The sequence below is a fragment of the Astyanax mexicanus genome, chromosome 24 (assembly GCF_023375975.1).
Source record: "Astyanax mexicanus isolate ESR-SI-001 chromosome 24, AstMex3_surface, whole genome shotgun sequence".
Classification (NCBI taxonomy): domain Eukaryota; kingdom Metazoa; phylum Chordata; class Actinopteri; order Characiformes; family Acestrorhamphidae; genus Astyanax; species Astyanax mexicanus.
The window spans coordinates 3,356,301-3,377,701 of record NC_064431.1 but is presented as its reverse complement, the minus strand read 5'-3'; the positions used below and the strand labels follow the sequence as shown (position 1 = coordinate 3,377,701).

Here is a 21,401-nt window from a genome sequence, read left to right as displayed (position 1 = left end):
AAATATTTATTTAAAATTATTTTACACGTTTTATATAATATATTATATAAATGTAAAGATTTTTTTATTTTTATTTCATATTTATTTAAAAAAAAAAAATTTTCTTTCTATTGGTCAATTCAGAATTCAGTGTGTAGAGAGTTTGGCTTATTTGCATGTGTATATAAAATGCTAACTTTAGTGGAGAAGCGATTTTTTTTTTTTTTTTGTCAGTGTAAAATTATAATTTTTTTATTTAATATTTGTTTTAAATTATTTTGGACCATTTTTAACTGGTATATTTAAAAAGTAAAATACTTATGGCAATGTGCGACAATGAAGACATGTATAAGAAATGTATAAATGTAAAAAAATCCTTTATTTTTGTTTATTATTTATTTTAAGTTACTGTGGCTCATACAGTAGAGAGGTGTTAGTTTAAGCATCTTTAGGGTCACAATAGGCCTTGTTTTAGCATTTAGCTAGCTGCTCACATTTACAGCCTGAGCCTAATTGACCTGCATTGAGTTTGCATTTAAATGGCTGTAATTAGCCTCTACCTTTGCATGACAAACGGAGGTTTGAGTGAGCCCAAATCTCCAACAAGCGAACAAATAACAAACTAATAAGTTATTTACTTAAAACTGAATAGGGAAAAGTGATCAGGCGAGCCGGTGGCGCTCGCTGAAATGCTATTGTGTGGGTTTGTATGGACTCAGCCATCCCTGCGCATGACAAGAGCAGAGAATATTCAAGAGGATTAGCTGTAATAGTCTTAAGTCTCCTCCTTTATTAGCATTATTATTAATTATTATTATTTTAAACGAGATTACTCGCTAGCTGACTGCTCCTCCACAATGCTCTCCGCTCGGCTGAGGGGAAATGAGAGCGTTCGGTGGGGATGGAGCTCATTTTCTACCTGGTGGTTAAAAATAATGGGCTGTTTTTGTTTGTGAATGGCAGATTTGGGGGTCCTGGGTAGCGGGGGGGCTTTGTTTTTACACGGGATTACCTGACACCCCCTCAGGTCCATTCACACAGAGAGGGGCCGGTTCAGATTAATTAGCACCCGTTCAAATCCTGTCGGGTCGGGGTTTGTTTAAAAGCTGCAGTTCTGGGAGTTCTGCAACTCAGACTGACTGGATTCACTCTTACACACGCTCTTACACACTCTCGTACGCTCTTACAAACTCTCACACACTCACACATACTCTCACACACTGTCACATGCTCTCAAAAACTCTCTCACACACTCTTCCACACTTCCACACACTCTTAAACGCTCTCTCAAACTCTCACACTCTCTTACACACACTCTCACCCTGTCACACGCTCTCTCACACACTCTCTTAAACTCTTACACACTGTCACACACTCTCTCACGCTCTTACAAGCTCTCTCACGATCTCTCACACTCTCATCAGACACACACTGATGGCGGATCACAGATCAGGACCCTCTGCTTTCACTATAGCCAGTATTTTAGGGCTGGGCAGAACAGAGCCGAGGAGCACCATCAGCATCCCCTACAGACCCTGGACTGGTAGGTTCATCACGCCTCACCTTCTGTTTATACACTGCTCTAAACTTAGAAAGCAAGCTAAATTTGAATAGCTAAGCAATAAATAAGTAAACAGTTTTATTACTGATGTCAATCGACAAAAAAATGATCAATTTAATCACAATAAATCACACTTTTTCTTCTCCTTAAGTCTACTAAATTAAACATTTTAGAAAAGAAGTAAGGGACATATATGTATTTAATGTGCAATTTCTTTTTAAATGCTTTATATGTTTCTTTGTTTTTGTGATGTGATAAATTAAGTAAAAAAATAAGTAAAAAAAAAAAACAAACACAATATGCTATCATTACAGTTACATAACATTTAATGGAGTCAGACAAAAAATAGATTATTTATTTTTATTTAACATTTATTTTAGGTTATTGTGGAACATCTTTTTGGTTGGTTCAAAAACAGCCAGATTTCAAAAGGACAATATATATATATAATTTTTTTTTTTTTTATTGTGGCCTATACAGTAGATATGTGTTAATTATGTTTGCATTTTAATAGCTCTAATAATCCTCTACATTTTCTTGACAAACAAAGTAGTAGAAATTGACCAAACATTTTTACATTAAATATTTTTTTTGTGAAAGTTAAGTTTTTTGTTAAGTAATTTTACATTTAACAAATTAACAATGCCAATGTATTGTATTAACACAATTGCTGCCATAAATACAAAATATAATGGTAATATAACACACTTTGTGCATTATTCTTTTAAATAATAAAAATATGATGTTGTGCCAATAAACTGTTAATGTTAATCCTGTTATTATTTAGTTTCACAACTGTAGAACTGAATGAACCATTTTATTTACAATTACAATTTAAAGTGTAATTAAATAAGTAACAGTGTTGTAATTTTTAATTTCTGAGCTGAGCTGCAACTTTACAGTATATCTGTTCCTTTATTATATTCCATTAAGTTACAGTTACAGCTCTGAATGAACTAATACATCTGAATCAACCCAGCAGAATTAAATGACCTACTAACATAAAAGTCCTTACTGGGCTAAATTAACTAGATGCAGATTACTAATTGAATGGTGATTTTACCACTGAAAAGTCTTTTTAGGCTGGGATTAAGATTAATCTGGGTCTGGGAAGTGAAGCTGTAAAGTGCAGGAATTAAATCAGTTAGTCTGTGCTTAAGACTCATTAGTCTGGTTTAAGCCTTGGTGAATCTGCATTGTAAATCAATTCATTCATGAATAGGATTAATCTGGGGGTAAGAAACCAGCCTGCTGGGATTAATTCAGTTATACAGTATATAGTAGAGAAGAGTCTTTACACTAGAAGTTAGAATCAGTCCAATTCTACTGTCAGTGATTTATACTATACATATTAATGTATATATACTATATATAATTATAAACATCATCATCAACTGAATATGTTTCAAGAACTTTTTGATCCAAAGTTGTCTGGCTTTCAAAAAAAAGAGTATAATTAATATATATATATATATATATATATATATATATATATATATATATATATATATATTATAGTTTATTAGTACAGTGATACAGAAAAAAAAATTAATTACAAATTTTCTATGACTTAATTTGCACAAGTCTGTGCTTTGTAATATGAAAGTACTATATATATCATTTTAATATCTTAATATCTGTATGTCGTATCTGGAAATCAAGCCATTCAAATCATTTCCATTCAAAACACTCTTGTGTGATCTTTCTGGGAAATTATATTACATTACATTACATTTAGTATACGCTTTTATTCAATGAGGTTAGAAGTAGTTAGTTAGTTAGTTAGAGGTGTTAGGAGATTAAGTGCTCTTTGAAGAGCTCTGTCTTTAGGATTTTTTAAAGGTAGCTTTGTGTGGAATATAAATATTAATTTTGATACAAAATATAATAAGTCACATACAATATCAACACGTATATTGATATTTACGACATATCGCCCAACTCCAATTTGAAGGGGTTTCTGCATACTTTAGTGCATTTAGTAAAAGGTCACTGATGTGATTTAATTCTTTCAGACGTCCCGATAACACAGAACTGTCACGCAGTAACAGCTGATGGATCTCTGGACGTGATGGTCGAGGAGGAAAACAGCCCAATCACGACTCCAGTGGAAAACTGCAGACGATCCCTCAACTGGTACATCGGCCGCAGACCTCGAACAGCCTTCTCAAGCCTGCAGGTACATCCAGCACGAGGGAATTAAATTTCTGGGGATTTTTTTTTATTTTTATGTATATAATTAGTTTTTTTGTTGTTTTTTTTTACTGCAATAAAATGATCTGTATTGAAAAATATTATACAACCTCATATTTATGAAATTTGATGTGTGTATTACTGACTTACTGACTCTTTCTTTCTAATTATGGTCTAGATCGAGATTCTGGAGAGCGTGTTTCAGGTGAATTCATACCCTGGAATTGATCTGAGAGAGGAACTCGCTGAGAAACTGAACCTCGATGAGGACAGAATACAGGTAAAGAGAAAAATCATAGACTATGGAAATGAACAACTAACTGACATTTTACAGCTTTTAGATTCGACAGTTTTACCAAAATAATCTTTAAAATAAAGAAACATTAAAAAAGTAGCGACATTTTCAGACATTTTACATTTACTTTACATTTTCCAGACATTATACTGACACATCCCTGTCAAATACAGTTAATAACTGTAAGTAAAAAGCAAGAAAAAATACATATAAAAAAGAGAAATGCTCTAGCAGCCACTTTTTAAAGACATTTTCTGGTACCTCCGCTGCCAGAAAATCATTTTTTTTTTTTTTACATTAAATGATTATATAACAGTGTATAATACAGCAAAAGAACAAATCCTTTAATATCTAAAGACTAGTGTTCAAACATTTAAACTACTTTTAAATATGACTGTTTGGCACTACATATACATAGGATCATTCAAATTTTCAATTTTGTCCCTGTTAAAAGGCATTTTAAATGAAGCAATGCAACTTATTTAGGCAATTTATTTTAATTGTAAAAATAGAAATTTTGAACTACGTTTTTTTAAATATATTTTTAATGATATTTAAATAAAAAAATCCAATAAGGATGCTGAGTGGTCCAGCAGTCCAAATCGCTACCACTATGATCGGGAGATCTCTGTTTCGAATCTCGATCATGCAGCTTGCCATCCGCTGTAGGATCCTTAAGAGAGCACAATTGGCCTTGCTCTCTCTCTGGGTGGGTACAGTACAGTAGATGGCGCTCTTTCTTTCCCCTCATCACTTCTAGGGTGATGTGGATCAGCCCAAGGCTGCGTCTGTGAGCTGATGTATCAGAACCGAGTCGCTGCGCTTTCCTCCGAGCGTTAGCGCTGTGATGCTGCTCGACAATGCTACAGCATCAGCAGCAGCTCAAAAAGAGGCGGAGTCTGACTTCACATGTATCGGAGGAGGCGTGTGCTAGTCTTCACCCTCCTTGTGTTGTGGCCTCACTAGTAATAAGGAATATACAGCTGAGAAGCAACTGAATGGGTGGGACAATTGACCTAGCTAAAATTGGGAGCAAAATTGAGAAAATGAAAAGTAAAAATTATAATTCCAATACTAGAATTATATATTGTGCAACTTTATTCTGTATGTTGTAATGAATGTTGATATGAATTATGAATTAAATGTGTTAATAAATTCTCTGTCTCCTCTCAGATCTGGTTCCAGAACAGACGAGCGAAGCTGAAGCGATCTCACCGGGAGTCTCAGTTCCTCATGGTGAAGAAAGTCATCACCGGCCTCCAGAGCAGAGATCAGCAGTGACTCTGATATATTTCATTACTGTTTCTATTATATTGTAATATATTCTGTTGTGACTGTAAAGTGCTGCACATTTGTATTTAAGATGTTTGTTTTAATAACTTAATAAGTGGTTCTATTTTGTGAGATGAATAAAACAGTGCATTAACTGTGAGAGTGTGGAAGTCTCTGTGCTCATGTTAGATATCGAGCTGCACTAAAGACCAGTTTGATTAAAGTATAGTTATAATAGAGGATGATTATATGGGAGATAATGACTCTGTTATAGAGGGAGGAATGCTCACTGTGAATAAAAGAAACAGTAAAGTCCAACAACATCATCTTTTAAACTGCACTAGTGCTCTTGAATGCAATCAAAATTGCACACACTCCCAAACACACAAATGCAGAAACAGAAAAATCGAATAAGCAGCTGGCAAACACTCTCACTTATAACTCTATAAAAGCAGGAACAGTAACTGGAGTTACTTAGAATACTTAGTGTATTCGTTTGTTGTAGAAAATGGACATAAAACCTAAGTTTTGTTGGCATTTCTAGCGACAAATATCAATATTCCCAACCACCTATATTACTATGTTATGTTATGATATATTATATTTCAACCATCCAATAAACAGCACATTGTTTTCTTATTGTTAAGTTGCTATCTTATAATTAGACATTATTTTGAGATATTATTTTAGCATTTTGAGATCAAAACATGTTTAAATAACCACATAGTATCTCAAAATAATGGCTTAAAATCTCAAAATAAGCATTTAGTATCTCAAAATAACGGCCTAGTATCATAAAAATGATTTGGTATCTCAAAATAAGGACTTAGTATCTCAAAATAACGCCCTAGTATCATAAAAATGATTTGGTATCTCAAAATAAGGACTTAGTATCTCAAACTAAGAACTTAGTATCTCAAAATAACGGCCTAGTACCATAAAAATGATTTGGTATCTCAAAATAAGGATTTAGTATCTCAAAATAACGGCCTAGTATCATAAAAATGATTTGGTATCTCAAAATAAGGACTTAGTATCTCAAAATAACGGCCTAGTATCATAAAAATGATTTGGTATCTCAAAATAAGAACTTAGTATCTCAAAATAACGGCCTAGTATCATAAAAATGATTTGGTATCTCAAAATAAGAACTTAGTATCTCAAAATAACGGCCTAGTATCATAAAAATGATTTGGTATCTCAAAATAAGGATTTAGTATCTCAAAATAACGCCCTAGTATCATAAAAATGATTTGGTATCTCAAAATAAGAACTTAGTATCTCAAAATAACGGCCTAGTATCATAAAAATGATTTAGTATCTCAAAATAAGGATTTAGTATCTCAAAATAAGGATTTAGTATCTCAAAATAAGGATTTAGTATCTCAAAATAACGCCCTAGTATCATAAAAATGATTTGGTATCTCAAAATAAGGACTTAGTATCTCAAAATAAGGATTTAGTATCTCAAAATAACGCCCTAGTATCATAAAAATGATTTGGTATCTCAAAATAAGGACTTAGTATCTCAAAATAACGGCCTAGTATCATAAAAATGATTTGGTATCTCAAAATAAGAACTTAGTATCTCAAAATAACGGCCTAGTATCATAAAAATGATTTAGTATCTCAAAATAAGGATTTAGTATCTCAAAATAACAACCTAGTATGATAAAAAATGACCCCTTACTTCCAGACCACCATTAGCGTACATTTATAACTAAACTCATACGCTATTTTAAAGGCGCAGGCGCAAGGCATAAAAATAAACTGTTGACGGGGTGTAAGATAGCAATAAGCATCGTGACATGCCTTATGCAGGGTGTACGATAGGGCCCTTGGTATCATGAAGGGAACTACACAGTATAACGGAGGTGGTTTTAATGTTATGGCTAATCTGTGCATGTCAGACTTTTTTATGCTTAATAAAGAAAAATCACGGAAAATGTTGATGCAAAATAATTGCTTATGGTTTTGATTGACAGGACTGTATGTGATAATAGAACAACACTGGGTGGCAGCTTTCCAGTGTAATGATAAAACACACCAGTAGGGAGCGCCAGAGAAGGTTTTTTTTTTTTTAAGAAATGTGGCCAAGAAATGACCTGCTTAAAGAAGCTTTCAGAAATTCTTCTTTATTTAATAAATGCCATTAATTTATATACACAAAAATGGACAAAAGTGTTGAGACACCAGCTCCTTCATTCATTGTTGCACATACATGCATTTCTGAAATCAAGAGTATTAAAATAGTGTATAATAGTGTTTTATAGAAGCCTTTATAACAGGATATAATATGATTTGATTGTATTCAATGATTGCAAGAGCCTTAACTGAGGTCTACTGATGTTGGTGGATCACCACTAGAGCTGTTTTAAGGCATTTGGGGGCCCCAAAGCAAAATGGTCCCCACCAAGTACTAAACCTGAGTTCAAACAGAACGCCGCTAAGAATATAACCGTATAAAACTCAGTTCATTACATAAACCTAAGATAAGTATCCTAAGATATGTAAAGTTAATCAAATATTGTCAAATATAAAGGATTATAGGTTTATCCGTTGTAGTGTAATGTATACAGTGAATAGCTGGTGTATATGGATACTGCTGAACATGTGCCAGTCTGGTTATATTCTACTACTGTCAGCAACAAGTTGAAGGCGGCCCATAGAGTGTTGTTATACTTTCCTGTATTCCAGAGAACACACTTCTTTCATTGCTGCACAGCTTCATATATGATTACGGTATAGCAATCCACTTTGCTATGGCCACTGAAAAAATACAAACTTCATAATATGTTTCAAATAAACATGTATCAAAGTATTACTTTCTGTTCTGAGTCCAACTGGCAAGCATACAGTCCCTGGCTAATAGCCATCGTATCCCTTCACTTCTCATTAAAGCCTGAGTTAAAAAAAATAAAAAAATAAATAAGGCAGCCCACAGTCTATCCAGTAAAAAGTAGGGACGCCCCAATCAGGTTATTTATCCAATCCAAGTCTATTTAATGCTATTTAATAGAGAGTATTTCTGTGTTTTCAAAAATAATACAGCACCACCGTTTAGATAAGATGTGATGCTGATTAATACTGAAGTTAAATTTGTTAATTTTCGGAAACAGCTGAAATAACTGAGACATATATGTAACAAGTATGTGCATTAGCCATAGTATTAGCTCACACTTGATTCTCAACATACTGTTCAGGGCCGATTTGCTTCTGGTAAAACAGAGCATTTGGATGAAAATTAAAATAATAGAGTTTTCGATATTATTTACCAGCTGCTGCACTTTTCCAGCTATTGTTCGCAAACCTTAGCGAAACTGAAGCTCAGTGATTATCTGTTTAGACAGAAAATACAGCTTGCCAGCTCATTTCCATGGCTGCAGCAAACTGTTTACATGCTGTTGTGTTCTATACCTGGCAACCTGGGGTGTGGAGATGGGAATCAGCAGTGTGCAGGTTCAGAGGCTAAAAAACCCCTCACAGATTACCGTAATGTATCTCCCAGTTCAAATAAGAAAATACTGGCTTAAGCTCAGCTGTAAAAAGCTGCAAGTGCTTAAACTCAGCATGCTTCTTTAATATCTGATGATACATCCAGGTCATGTTATGAGTAACTACAGAAAAGAAAATCCTTAATGGTTCTTTAACAGTACCCAACTCTCACTTTAGGTCTGAATACATCCACAGACGCTGGGCTTGGAGGCATCTGGGATAGAAAATTGCACAGTGAAAGCCTCCATTTTTCCACTTCCACTGTCCAATGAAAAACAAGTATCTCCAAAACAGCAACTTGACTACAATGGAAGTCAATGTAAAAAGAGTCATTTTGAAGTATTTCTATTGGTTTGTTCATCAAGAAATTTTGGCACAGTGTAAGAGACAGTTTGTTTGTTCGAATTATATAGCAAACTAAAAATCAACACAAATGGAGATACTTGTTTTTCATTGGACAGTGAGGATATGCCTTAGATTGACTTCAATGACAGCCTGTTACTTATTAGAATGGTCCTCCAAAGCACATCCAGGAAGCTGGATTTAAGGCTAATGGGTTTGCTACTCAGTAGGCTTCAACCATAGACTGTGTATAGCTGGACAGAGCATCGTCTCTCTAAAGTAAAGCCACCACAGGTCGGGCGCCCCCTGCTGTTCGGTTGCAGAAAGCTGTGTAACCCCACCCATCCCCATAGGTTTCAATGGCAAAACAGACAAATTTCAATCACGTTTTTTTCAAATATACTGTAATTCTACCTCCATTATTTAAATGCATCAGCTTTAGTGTAACCACTGCTTATATTGTTAAATTTTTATATCTTCACAGAATTCGTTTTTTTTTTTTAACGTCATTCAGCTCTATTTTTAAAAATGTGTGGTTAATGTAAAAGGGCTGGTTATGGGCGGGACCAATGACAGACCTTCAGCTCCGCTCTGCTCCGCTCCACTCTGCAGCCTGTGACCTCGAGGCAGCCCTCAGGGGCGGGGTTATTTAAATGAGTAGGCTGTCTCTCCACAGTCTTTCTCCCTCCTCTGGTCTCTACTGCGCTCTACAGACTCGGGTTTCAGGATCGCCAACATGGAGGAAGATATTGGCTTCATTTTCATTGAATGAATGGGAACGGCGACACGGCGTCCATCTTTTTTTTTTTACAGTACCTGGCTTCAACTGATAAAAACTGGCAATAAATAATCACTTTCTCTGGTGCATAGTATTAGTGTGTGTCCATTGGAGGTTCTGATGATACCACAGTGGCCAATCAACCAGTGAGACATCAGTAACGAGCTGACCTTCATCACCAGCAGGATAAAAGCAGGCATTGTTGAGTGAGGAAGTCTCCCAGATCAGTGCTGGTGGGGCAACACTGGAAACCATTAGATACTGCAGAGCCCCTGGGCTGGTGATGTGTGTCCTAATTTCAAAACACTGGCGTCATCCTGGACAGACACAACAGCGCCTACATGTGCCGCAGTGTTCGACAAGGTGGAGCGGGATAAAGTAACACGCTGCCCGTGGTATAATCTCCAGGCCACTCTTCCAAAACACTGGATCAGTTGATATGAGTGGTGGGAACATTCTTCAGCCTCCAGTCAGCTGGATCATCTTTAAGAATACAAGGCTGAAAGGCTACTGATCAAACGTTTTAAATCACTGAATATAGTAATAATTTGATAGAAGTAGGCCTGGCAATGTTTTTTAATAGATAATATATTGTCCAAAGATTTATTTTAATAAACATTTTTTTTGTAATCTTAAAATAATCGAATGCCATTTATATAATGATGAATATATAGCTCTGGAAAAAAAATAAGAGACCATTTCAAAATGATTAGTTTCTCTAATTTTACTCTATTTAGGTATATATTTGAGTAAAACGAAAATAAAAAGTTTGTCATCTAAAGCATATAATACTAAACAATAAAAACAATAATACTAAGGTTTTATCTTAGGAAGAGTTCAGAAATCAATATTTAATGGAACAACCCTGTTTTTAATCACAGCTTTCATCCATCTTGGCATCCTTTCCTCCACCAGTCTTACACTCTGCTTTTGGGTGACCTTACTCCACTTAAAAATTCAAGCAGCTCAGGTTTGTTTGATGCTTGTAACCAATAACATTCATCTTCCTCTTGATTAGGGCTTCAACTAATGATTATATTGGTAGTCGACTAATCTGATGATTATTTTATTTTTCTGATTATTCGATTAATCATCGATTATATCTGCCACACCCTCCATCTCTGCTTTCTGTGAGTACGGCTCCTGTTTCTAGTTTTCTCTATCGCTTTAAAGCCATAGAAACAATGCTGTTAAATGTCCAGACAATTGTCCTTTAAATGTGGAAAGTAAATAATTAAAATCTGTCTGTGCCCAGTACTTTGAGTAATTGGCGATTAGTCGACAATGAACATTTGGAGTCGACAATTTTTTATAATCGGCATCTTCGATTATATCGACTAATCGTTGCAGCCCTACTCTTGATTGTGTTTTATTTATAAATTTACATGAGTTTTTGGACCCGTTGTAAAGGTTAATGTAAGTATCTGTGAGGGCTAAAGTTAAAATCTGAGTGTTGGAGATGATTCCTGTTTGTATGGGCGAGTTCTCAGACCTGCTCACTGCTCTAGTTGTCTTTCAAGCTGAAGACAAAAGGAGGGTCCTTTTCATGTTCACATCAATAGTAACACAAGATCACCTGAAAGAGGACCTGGGTGTTCCTGCCCAGACGGTTTGGCTCAAAACCCGTTCCCATCGGCTGCTGTGATCTTTAGCGGAGAGCTGAACGTCCAAAGTTCATGTAAGGCCTAATTTATGACCATTACAATGATTATATTATAATTCCCTTTTTGAATAGTTTGTGAAAGAATGAAAAGAGCTCTGATTTGTTTTGACTTCATCTGTTCAAAATGTGCATCCAGAACTCATCTGGCTTTTCTAGCTCCCCTGAAACTTGCCTCAACATACAGTACAGGCCAAAAGTTTGAACACCCTTCTCTTCTTCAATGCGTTTTCTTAATTTTCATGACTATTTACATTGTAGATTCTCACTGAAGCATCAAACTATGAATGAACACATGTGGAGTTTTATGTACTTAACAAAAAAAGGTAAAATTACTAAAAACATGTTTTATATTATAGTTTCTTCAAAATAGCCCCCCTTTGCTCTGATTACTGCTTTGCACACTCTTGGCATCATTCTCTCAATGAGCTTTAAGAGGTGGCCACCTAAAATGAAAAGTTTTACAACAGTCTTGAAGGAAGGAAGGAGTTCCCAGAGGTGTTTATTAGCACTTGTTGTTCCTTTGCCTTCTTCACTCTGTGCTCCAGCTCACCCCAAACCATCTGGATTGGGTTCAGGTCCGGTGACTGTGGAGGCCATTTTCATATGTTCAGATCTTATTCTAACTGCCACTGTTCCCCTGAACTGTCTTCACTATAGATACAACTATTTTGGCTATATGCATGAAGCCTTCATCTGCCTTTCATACATAGATTAATTTAGATTACATAGATTCTCCATTTTTCACCAGCATTCATTGATTGATTAATTTATTGATTCATTGATTTGTTTGTCATTTTCTTTTAATGCCTCATTATTCCCATTGACACCCATTTAGCCATACTGCTCCATGCTCATCAATTTGTCGAGGTTTCATCCCACGTTCCTCCCATTCATCTGGTACACCCTGCCAACATCATGGCATTAACACCTTAGTAACCATCCCCTTTCCATAACAACCACATAGTAACATGTTAGCAACCACCAGCTACATCATTTCAACACCTAACACCAGCTAGCAACAGCCTAGCCACCAAGCAACTACAAAAACAGCTAACAGCCCCCTAGCAACACCATAGGAACCACTGGGCATAATGTTGCACAACCATTCTGCATTTTCTTCTAGATTTATTTTAACATTTTACACTGAAATTCAAGAATCTTTAAGGTTTTGCATCTCCTGAAAAGTTGCCATCCTAAAGATACAAGGATTTCGCTGCTTCTGTATTCTGTGTAACACTTCTGTAATGGCATTTAACCTTCAGGAACATTAAAACATAAACCTAAACCTAACGTGGGTCTTTCGCTTTCCATTTTTGGCTAAAACCCAGCAGTGAGTGTCTCTTAAAGCCACAGTCAATGATTTACAGCTTCACTGCATGTAAACATTTACTCTTAAAGCCACGTCCATGCAGATGTCTCAGGAACTCACCAACCCAAACAGACAGACTAGAGGAGGGTTCTAATGAGTTCCATTACTTAAGTCCATATATTTTGGCAAAATGAGAGACCCTATATTTCTGAATATTGATACCAAATTAAATTTTAATCAAGTAAATTCAGTGAGCAGCTCATTACTCTTTGTTACTTATTATTTTTAGGTTATGTCCTGATATAACACAAACAACACAACTACAACTCATTTCATAAGCTGTATTTTGAGATTTAAAGCGTTTAAATAGTTATATGGTTGGAAGAGATCTGTAGAAGCGTTTAATACACTTTTAAAAAGAGATAGTTTTGTTTTATATCCAGAACTAAGGTCAGATGAACAAACACAGATTCACACACTGCACTGTCCTGCAGTGATGATCTCAGGATAAAAAGTTTTAAATGAAAAATCAGGATGAAAAATCTGAAAATTTGAATATTATATATTAAGACCAACTGGTATTTTTGGCAGTGTGGGCAGTGTGCCAAGTCCTGCTGGAAAATGAAATCTGCATCTCCATAAAAGTTATCAGCAGTTTGTCACCAATTTGTCTATAGTATTCTGATTCTGAAAACAGTAACTTTTCAAGTAACCACTGCAGTTTCTGAATCAGTTTCTCTGATTTTGCTATTTATAGGTATATGTTTAAGTGTTTGAGTAAAATGAACATTGTTGTTTTATTCTATAAACTACAGACAACATTTCTCCCAAATAAAAAAATAGTCATTTAGAGCATTTATTTGCAGAAAATGAGAAATGGCTGAAATAACAAAAAAGATGCAGAGCTTTCAAACCATGCAAATAATGCAAAGAAAACAAGTTCATATTCATAAAGTTTTAAGAGTTCAGAAATCAATATTTCAGTTTTCATGCATCTTGGCATCATGTTCTCCTCCACCAGTCTTACACACTGCTTTTGGATAACTTCATGCTGCTTTATTCCTGGTGCAAAAATTTAAGCAGTTCAGTTTGATTTGATGGCTTGTGATCATTCATCTTCGTCTTGATTATATTCCACAGGTTTTCATATTTTTTTATAAGTGGTCTTTTATATTTTTTTCAGAGCTGCTTATCTGTGGAGGGAGGTGTTGGTGCTCCAGCGCCCCCTGATGGAGATCACCCTCCTCGGATATGAACTCTCTACCCGCAGACCTGCTGCTCATTCTGGGTTCAGTAAGGCTTCATGGACGAGGCGCAGGGATGGCTGAGCGAGTTAGACTTTTGCAGGTCGTGACCGCGCTGCTCCTGCTGTTCCTCCAGGGTTCAGAGCAGGCGGGCGGCGCGGGGATGCGGGGGAGCCCGGAGAAATGCGGGTATAAGGTAAGAGCGGAGATCCGCGGAGATCCGAGCCGGTTCTCCTACAGCGTGCTGATTGAAGGAGCTGAACCCGAGCTGAAGCTCCAGAGCTCCGGGTTAAATCAGACTGTAGAAGTTCAGGCGTGCGGTTTTACTGCTGATCCACTTGTCATTCAAAACTCGAAGTCCTGAATTCGGATTAAAATGTGTTTTTATCAATGTTTATAGAAGCTCCGGCAAGTTAAAGTTCAGTAATCTAAAGGGGAACGTTTCCCAAAACATTAAATCTGCACATGTTCTGTGTTCGCTTCCATACGTTTGCTCCGGAGCTACGAGGCTAATGTTACAGGTTACAATGTTTCGCTTAGTAGAACGTTTCCTAAACATTAGCTACAATGTTTCCGAAGTGCTTCCGAAGTGTCTGTCAGGCTAAAATGTAGAATGTTTAATGTTTTAAATGTAAAAAGTTTTTTCCTGGTGCTTTCTTCAGTACATTTACTTTCAGTTTGGAATGTTTTCTAAACGTTACAAATTTTTATTAGTTTGTGTCCATGTTGTATTGTTTTGTAAATGTTACAGACTTTTTTTTGAGTTCTTAGTAGTTTTGTTCAATCTGTCAAATTGGAACATTTTTGTCATCGTTAAGCAAATATAAAGGCTAATGTAACAGGTTGAAATGTTTTGCTTAATAGAATGTTCCTTAAACGTTAGCTACGACATTTGCTTAGTTTGGTCAGTTTTCTAAACATTGCAATTTTTACGTAGTTAGAACGTTTTCTAAACGTTAACGTTACAGTTTTTAAGTTCTGTAGTATTTGGTTCAGTCTGTCAAGTTCGAATGTCTCCTAAATGTTGCAAAATTTTCATTAGTGCTTTCTTCAGTAGATTTTAATTTGTCAATTTGGAACGTTTTGTAAACGTCACGTTATTTTTTTACGTTACTTTACGTTTTAAGTGTTTAGTAGCTTTTTTAGGTTCAGTCTGTCAAGTTGGAACGTTTTCTTAACATTACAAAATTCCTGTAAGCTGTGTTTAAGTCTGTCGATTTGGAATGTTTTATTAATGTTGCACATTTTCCTTAGTTCTTTTTTAGTAAATGCATTGTGTCTCTTTAAAAATGTACTTAATGTATCACTTTTTTTTAGTTCTTGGTATCTGCATTAGTCGTGGAAATTCATTGTTCAAACCTTTTTATTTAAAATAGTTTTTAAAACCTTCCAAATTCTTGAATGTGGTTCCAGAAATAATTGGGATAAACAGTATTTATAAATGCTTCTATGATTATTGTACCTCCAGTGAACTTCTCTTGGTCAGTAGACTGGCAGCACTCGGTGCTAGTGAACAGTGGTGTAAATTTGATTGTATCCAGGCTCTGAAGCTTTCTGTATGGTATATAAGGTCCTCTATGGCTGCATGTGGGACTGTGGTGTAGATCTAGTTTGCAGTAACAGTGTTCACACTGTGAACCCGTTCAGAATGTGGAAGTGCTGTTTGCAGGTGAGGGATGTGTGAAGAAGTCAGTCAGTGGGATCTATTGTCCTGCTGGAAGCTTTTGTGAGGTGGATCAGAAAGGAAAGCAGTGGTATTCACTAACGATCACTGAGGTGTTTTGAGATGTTATAAAAGCGCCAGTTGAGAATCTTAAGGTGTCTTAATTGTTGTTTTTTTGACCTAATGTAAATCTGGCATTTGTAAATTGAGTGGACCAATAGGAATGCTCTAAAATGACATGGAATAAAATCTTTGTGCATTGATTTCCATTGAAAATTGTAAAATTGGCATTTTGGGGATATTATATGGACAGTGGTTTGGTTTAAAGGTTACCCATGTTGGATTATTGTCCTAAATGGCAGTCTTCTTCTTCTTATTATTATTATTATTATTATTTATTTATTTTGCTGCATTAGCAGACATGCTACATCTGCCTTAATGCTAATCCTAGTATATATATTTTATTGTATTTGATCAATTAAATTGCATTTTAAAGTATATTGCATTTTCTTTGCAAGTTAAAACACACAAAAAAAGTGTTAAAGATTATTTATTGGGCAAATGTCTTAAAATATTGTGATATAATATTTTTACTATATTGTGCATCCCTACTATTATATTATATTATTATAAAATTTTTAGAATATGTATGAATGTAGACATTGCCTCCAAAACTGCAGTTTTACAAAACTGATCAGTAAAACTCAGTAAAGCTGTGTGTTTCTGTCTGTTTTATATATTGCCCAGTATCTTAAGCATTGCATTATCCAGCTTTACCCGTTGTGCTTTAGTATCTATACAATCTCATTACCCAGGTTAGACAAAGGTTCCACAGCATTGTTTGTTATTTCTTTGTCCTGGCTGGGGGTCTGATGAAGAGCCCGGTGCTTGGTGGATGACTGACGTGCCACTGGGTTAGAGATTGCTCTGTGTGCATTGTCTCCCTGACGAGCAGGGCTGCTTTGAAGTGATTTCCCATAGGAAGTGAAGGGGACCATTTGCTCCATTAAAATGCCCTGGTATTTCCTCCCTGGAACCGCAGGCCACCTCCCTCCACAGCCACTTCAAAGTTGGTCCTTAAGCAGACAGGCTGCTGAAGGAAACACTTCTACAGACGGGTTTACAGGTGTTAAGGACTGCAGTAGTGGTCAGCACTTGGCCTGCAACTAATGATTATTTATTTTAGTAGTCAACTAATCTAATTATTATTTTTTCAGTTCGTCGATTAGTCAACGATTATTTCTGCCATGCCATTAATCGCCAAAAAAGAGACCAACAGCAGAACATGGGATTTAAAAGCTATGTATCGTTTAAAAGTGGACAAAGTACAAAGATTTAGTGGATTCCAATATGTTGAGTCCTATTCTTTATAATATGACGAAACTATAAACTGAAAGTGTTTAGATTTTTTATATATAGACAAGTGGCCCCTACATAAACTTAATCACTTGCCTACGCCACAAGAAGAAACATACAGCTTATATTAGCACAAAACCGTGTGTTTGATTTTATTTTATTTCAATTTGATTTTACCGAATTGAAAACCTCTGGAATATAATCAAGAGGAAGATGGATGATCACAAGCCCTCAAACCACAATGCTGAACTGCTTGAATTTTTGAACCAGGAGTAAAGCAGCATAAAATTACCCAAAAGCAGTGTGTAAGACTGGTGGAGGAGAACAAGATGCCAAGATGCATGTTCAAAAAAACTGTGATTAAAAACCAGGGTTATTCCACCAAATATTGATTTCTGAACTCTTCCTTAAAACTTTATGAACTTGATTTCTTTGCATTATTTGATGTCTGAAATCTCTGCATCATCTAATTTTCTGTTATTTACCAAATGACTATATTTTTATGTGGAATTTGGGAGAAATGTTGTATGTAGTCTCCAGAGCTGTAAATGCTGATATGCAGTCTGTAGTTTCTAATACATTTTATTTTAATGTAATATGTGTAATCTGCTTCTGCTAGAATGCTAAGCTTCTTAAGCTTGGGAAAATGGCAGAAAGGTAGACCTATAAATTGGTCTTCACTTCTTCAGAGCCCTGATTGGCCCCTGCTGAGGGGGCTGGAGCCTTCGTGGAGAACCCCAGTGGGGGCTAGCTGGCTTTGGATGAAAGCTCCTGCTCTCCGGAACTCCCAGGCCTCTCGGCTCAATAGCATCCTGCCTTTGGTTCTCGGACTGGCTCTCTGAGACACACGCAACGTCCAGAGAATGGTTCAAACCCCTTAAAACAAGTCAATCTTTCCTTTCCTCTCTCAGAGAGAGAGAGATGGACCTCATATTCCAGTTATCTGTTAAAGAAATGAACGACTTGAGCCAGTCAGTGCTGGGATTTGATGCTGTGTAATCGGTTTAGCAAAAAATCCCATTCCCCTTCATCTGGTTAGGTAATGGTCTCAGTGTGCGGAGGGGGACGTCAGCCAAGCTCCAGACCGTCAGCCAGGATCCCAGGCATTGTTTCCAAGGTGAACAACAGTTTTTAAGGTGCAGCAACCAAAGCAAATCCTGGTGGCAGAGCAGCAAACCAGAGCTCTCCAGGCCTCAAAAGGCCAGTTTCAAACACTCACAAGAGAAATCACTTGTATTCAGTTTCACCAGAGCTTACAACCACATAAAAGTCCAAACTACCTGGGACGCTGGAGTAACGACTGGGAAGATAGCTGCCCCTATTGTCTGCGCCCTGACTGGAGATAGAAGCTTTTGTCCAGAAGTGGAGAAAAGTTTTTTTTTAGAGCACCTGGAGAGCAGCTTTTGTTGGATGACTCTATTATGAAACCACGTGTGATGTGGCTGGTTCTTTTATTTTGCCTGGTGAAAATACAATTTGGAAATACATATAATTGAATTAGGAAACACGTATAAACATGATTCAGTTTAGTAGCAGCATTAGATTTGGACAGAGATTTGCTTTACGTGGAGTCTTTTTGGAGCAATTTCCTTTTTCAAGGAGCTGCTTGGGTGATTGCTTCCTTTCAGATTGGCCATATTGGCATTTTCTTCATTCTAGGTTCAATTTAACTACATTTCTCAATTTTTGTGTTGGAAAAATACGTTTTTTTTTTTGGCTGGTGATACTTTTTACCCCTCCACTTTTTATTCTGATCAAATCAGACTCTGGTTAATTGGTCAATTTTAACTATTGATACAATTTGTTTGTACAAGAATTGCAATACAGTAATTGTAATTTAACTGTACATAAATATGCTCTAATGCAGAACAAAGGACCTTCCTGTATTTACTTTTTACTTTTTTGCTCCGCGCCAGACAGATCTAACCAATAAGCAGAGGGAATGTTCTCACATGCATTGTTGTGACACGTTTTAGTGAGATTGGATTGGATGCTAACCAAACCAATGGGAAAAACGCTCCACATTTACACACATTTAAACTCGTTAACTGATTCAAACAATAAATTACAACAATTAAATTATGTGAGTAATGAAAGCATCTACAGGAATAAAACTAACTATTTGAGACATTACGTAATCCTACATGAAAAATATCCTTACCATTACCAAGTTTTGTAGAAATACCAAGCAATTCAATCTTACTATTCCTATACCTATTTAACATCTAATGTTAAATTCTAATAAAATAGACCAGAAAAACCCAAAGTTAATGATTTATATGTTGATAAACTATTGTTTAGTTTACCAGATTCTGTAGAGTCCAGCAGGGATCTCTTTTAAGACCTGTAAAAGTTATCTAATTTCTCAAACTAATAGAATTTGGGGTTTGATCAGAGAAAATTCTGTTTTCAGTAGAAGTTTACTCATCCTACTGTCATTGTGTTGATTTATGAATACTAGAGTGATCAGATCCAGCCCAAATATATATAATGATATAGAGCTGTATGAGCAGGCACTCATACAGTGTAGTAGAGGAGTGTCTTCATTGTAATTTAGCAGTTTTTTTCAAGATTCAAGATTTGTATTCGCTTTATGGTTATTTTTATGGTTCTTGTGTCAATGTGTGCACCAAAATATGCAATAGACACCCCCACATACTAGATTTTAGTACATTTAGAAAGGTGTATATATTTTAAAATGGCTATACTCGTCTAAGAATAACAGAATTACATTCAGATCTGCCCAAACAAAACAAAATGTGGCATTCTTACCTAGCCCAGCTTTCATTAAAGTACTGTTGCATTAATATGTCACTTTTTAACCTGACTGACTAACTTTTAGAGAGAAGCTCATCCCCACTTGATTGACCACTGTCCCAGACAAGGGGACACAACATTTTTGAATATAGATTTTTCATACAAATTAAAAAATGGTCTACTGCTAGGCTTAGTACCTGTTAGGAAACTGACCCATAAAGTTCACCTAACCTTCAGTTGAACCGTTGAAGGTATTGGATCATTCAGAAGTGACCAGAGCAGTTGCACAGATTTGTTCTGGGCTAATAAACGCTTTTACAGTGGTCACCTTGAGAATCTCAGGTCGTATATCGCATAACGTTTCGTGTCGACGGCGCAAAGAACCACAAAGGGAAATCTTTAGCATTGTCTGTGCAGAGCTCCAGACCGTTCTTTTATGACTGTAGTCCCTGGTTCCTCAGCAAGTCCTGGCATGAGTGCACATGTGGGACACCTTCTTCCCTTTGCCTCTAGTTTTTTTTTCTTCTTCTATCCCTCTATCTCAAAAGAACCCGCACATTTTTCTCTTTTCTTTTCTTGTTCTTCTCGTAACATCTGGTTGCAGATGAATGATGGGACAGGAGGAGGAGTGTTTCATGGTGCTCGCAGTGTGGAAAGAGGAAAGAGATTCAGTGCGTGTGTGTGTGTGTGTGTGTTGGGGGGGGGGTCTGGGACTGGGTGGGGGGGATACAGGGGGCTAAGTTATTTCTGCACCATCTTAAGGGAGCATTGAAAACCATCCAAGCAGCTCGTAACCTTGGAGGCCGTGCCTTGTGCTCCGGTGGGAAAATCCCTGGTTGGCTAGTTCTGAATCGGGCCAGCTTGCCGCGACGCCTTTTAGAATGCGGGGGTCCGGGGGCTTTCAGCCGCAGTGCTCCCTTTGACTGCCCAAGTGCCCTGCTGTTCGAAGTGAATGAAGCGATGTCGCTGGTAAACGAAGGTATGACGAAAGTGAATTAAAAGTTCGGCCACTTCTGTTCACCTCCAGGGAGTCCCTGCTTGGTCAAAGGCGACTTATAATCTCCTAGATTATGTGTTTGCCCTACAAATACACAACGCAAACTAGATACATTTGTTTTTTACAATTTTTTCCCCCCTATCAATCGAACTGAGATCTTCAAACCGGGCAACCCTCGAGAACATGCGTACGTAACCCGATACGCACTGGTCATGCTCGTCCCAAGCTTTTCCTTTGGCCCACAGGTTGAAGTCATTACAATCAATTAGCCGCTCTTTCCTCTGGCCTAATCAAGGATCTGATGCTAAAGAACTTCCTGCCTTTAGGTTCCAAGGCAATGGTCTGAGATTGCAGGGTGTCTCCTTCCGAGGATGAAGTATAAGGGCACCCTTCAGAGCTTAGGATTGTGCCTCTGGCTAGGCGTGACCATAATAATGCCAGTTGGGGGAAGGGGATGACTTTGGACTTTGGACTTTGGGTGAAGTTGGAATGGAGGA

At 36.6% G+C, this 21,401-nt stretch overlaps 2 protein-coding genes across 2 annotated transcripts in view; both read left to right on the top strand.

Annotated features, from left to right (window-relative positions):
* Window positions 1–1,084: 1,084 nt before the first annotated feature.
* On the top strand, window positions 1,085–5,460 carry hesx1 (HESX homeobox 1). Its single transcript, XM_007251534.4, has 4 exons — window positions 1,085–1,522; window positions 3,556–3,719; window positions 3,912–4,013; window positions 5,202–5,460. Exons 1-4 carry the CDS (start codon window positions 1,414–1,416, stop codon window positions 5,307–5,309), a joined length of 483 nt encoding a protein of 160 aa, XP_007251596.3. The 5' UTR covers window positions 1,085–1,413; the 3' UTR covers window positions 5,310–5,460.
* An 8,663-nt stretch (window positions 5,461–14,123) lies between these two features.
* The window catches only part of il17rd (interleukin 17 receptor D), a 54,310-nt gene continuing 47,032 nt past the window's right edge, over window positions 14,124–21,401 (top strand). The window contains exon 1 of the mRNA XM_007251478.3: window positions 14,124–14,327. Coding sequence (XP_007251540.3) covers window positions 14,139–14,327 — 189 coding nt within the window. The 5' untranslated portion in view covers window positions 14,124–14,138. The remainder of the gene's footprint in view (window positions 14,328–21,401) is intronic.

Bases quoted from the DNA above. Each gene is read 5' to 3' on its own strand.
- hesx1 (XM_007251534.4), top strand. From the start codon at position 1,414: ATGGCGGATCACAGATCAGGACCCTCTGCTTTCACTATAGCCAGTATT. The intron at 3,720-3,911 runs GTACATCCAGCA...ATTATGGTCTAG, and splicing joins CAGCCTTCTCAAGCCTGCAG to ATCGAGATTCTGGAGAGCGT. The intron at 4,014-5,201 runs GTAAAGAGAAAA...GTCTCCTCTCAG, and splicing joins TCGATGAGGACAGAATACAG to ATCTGGTTCCAGAACAGACG.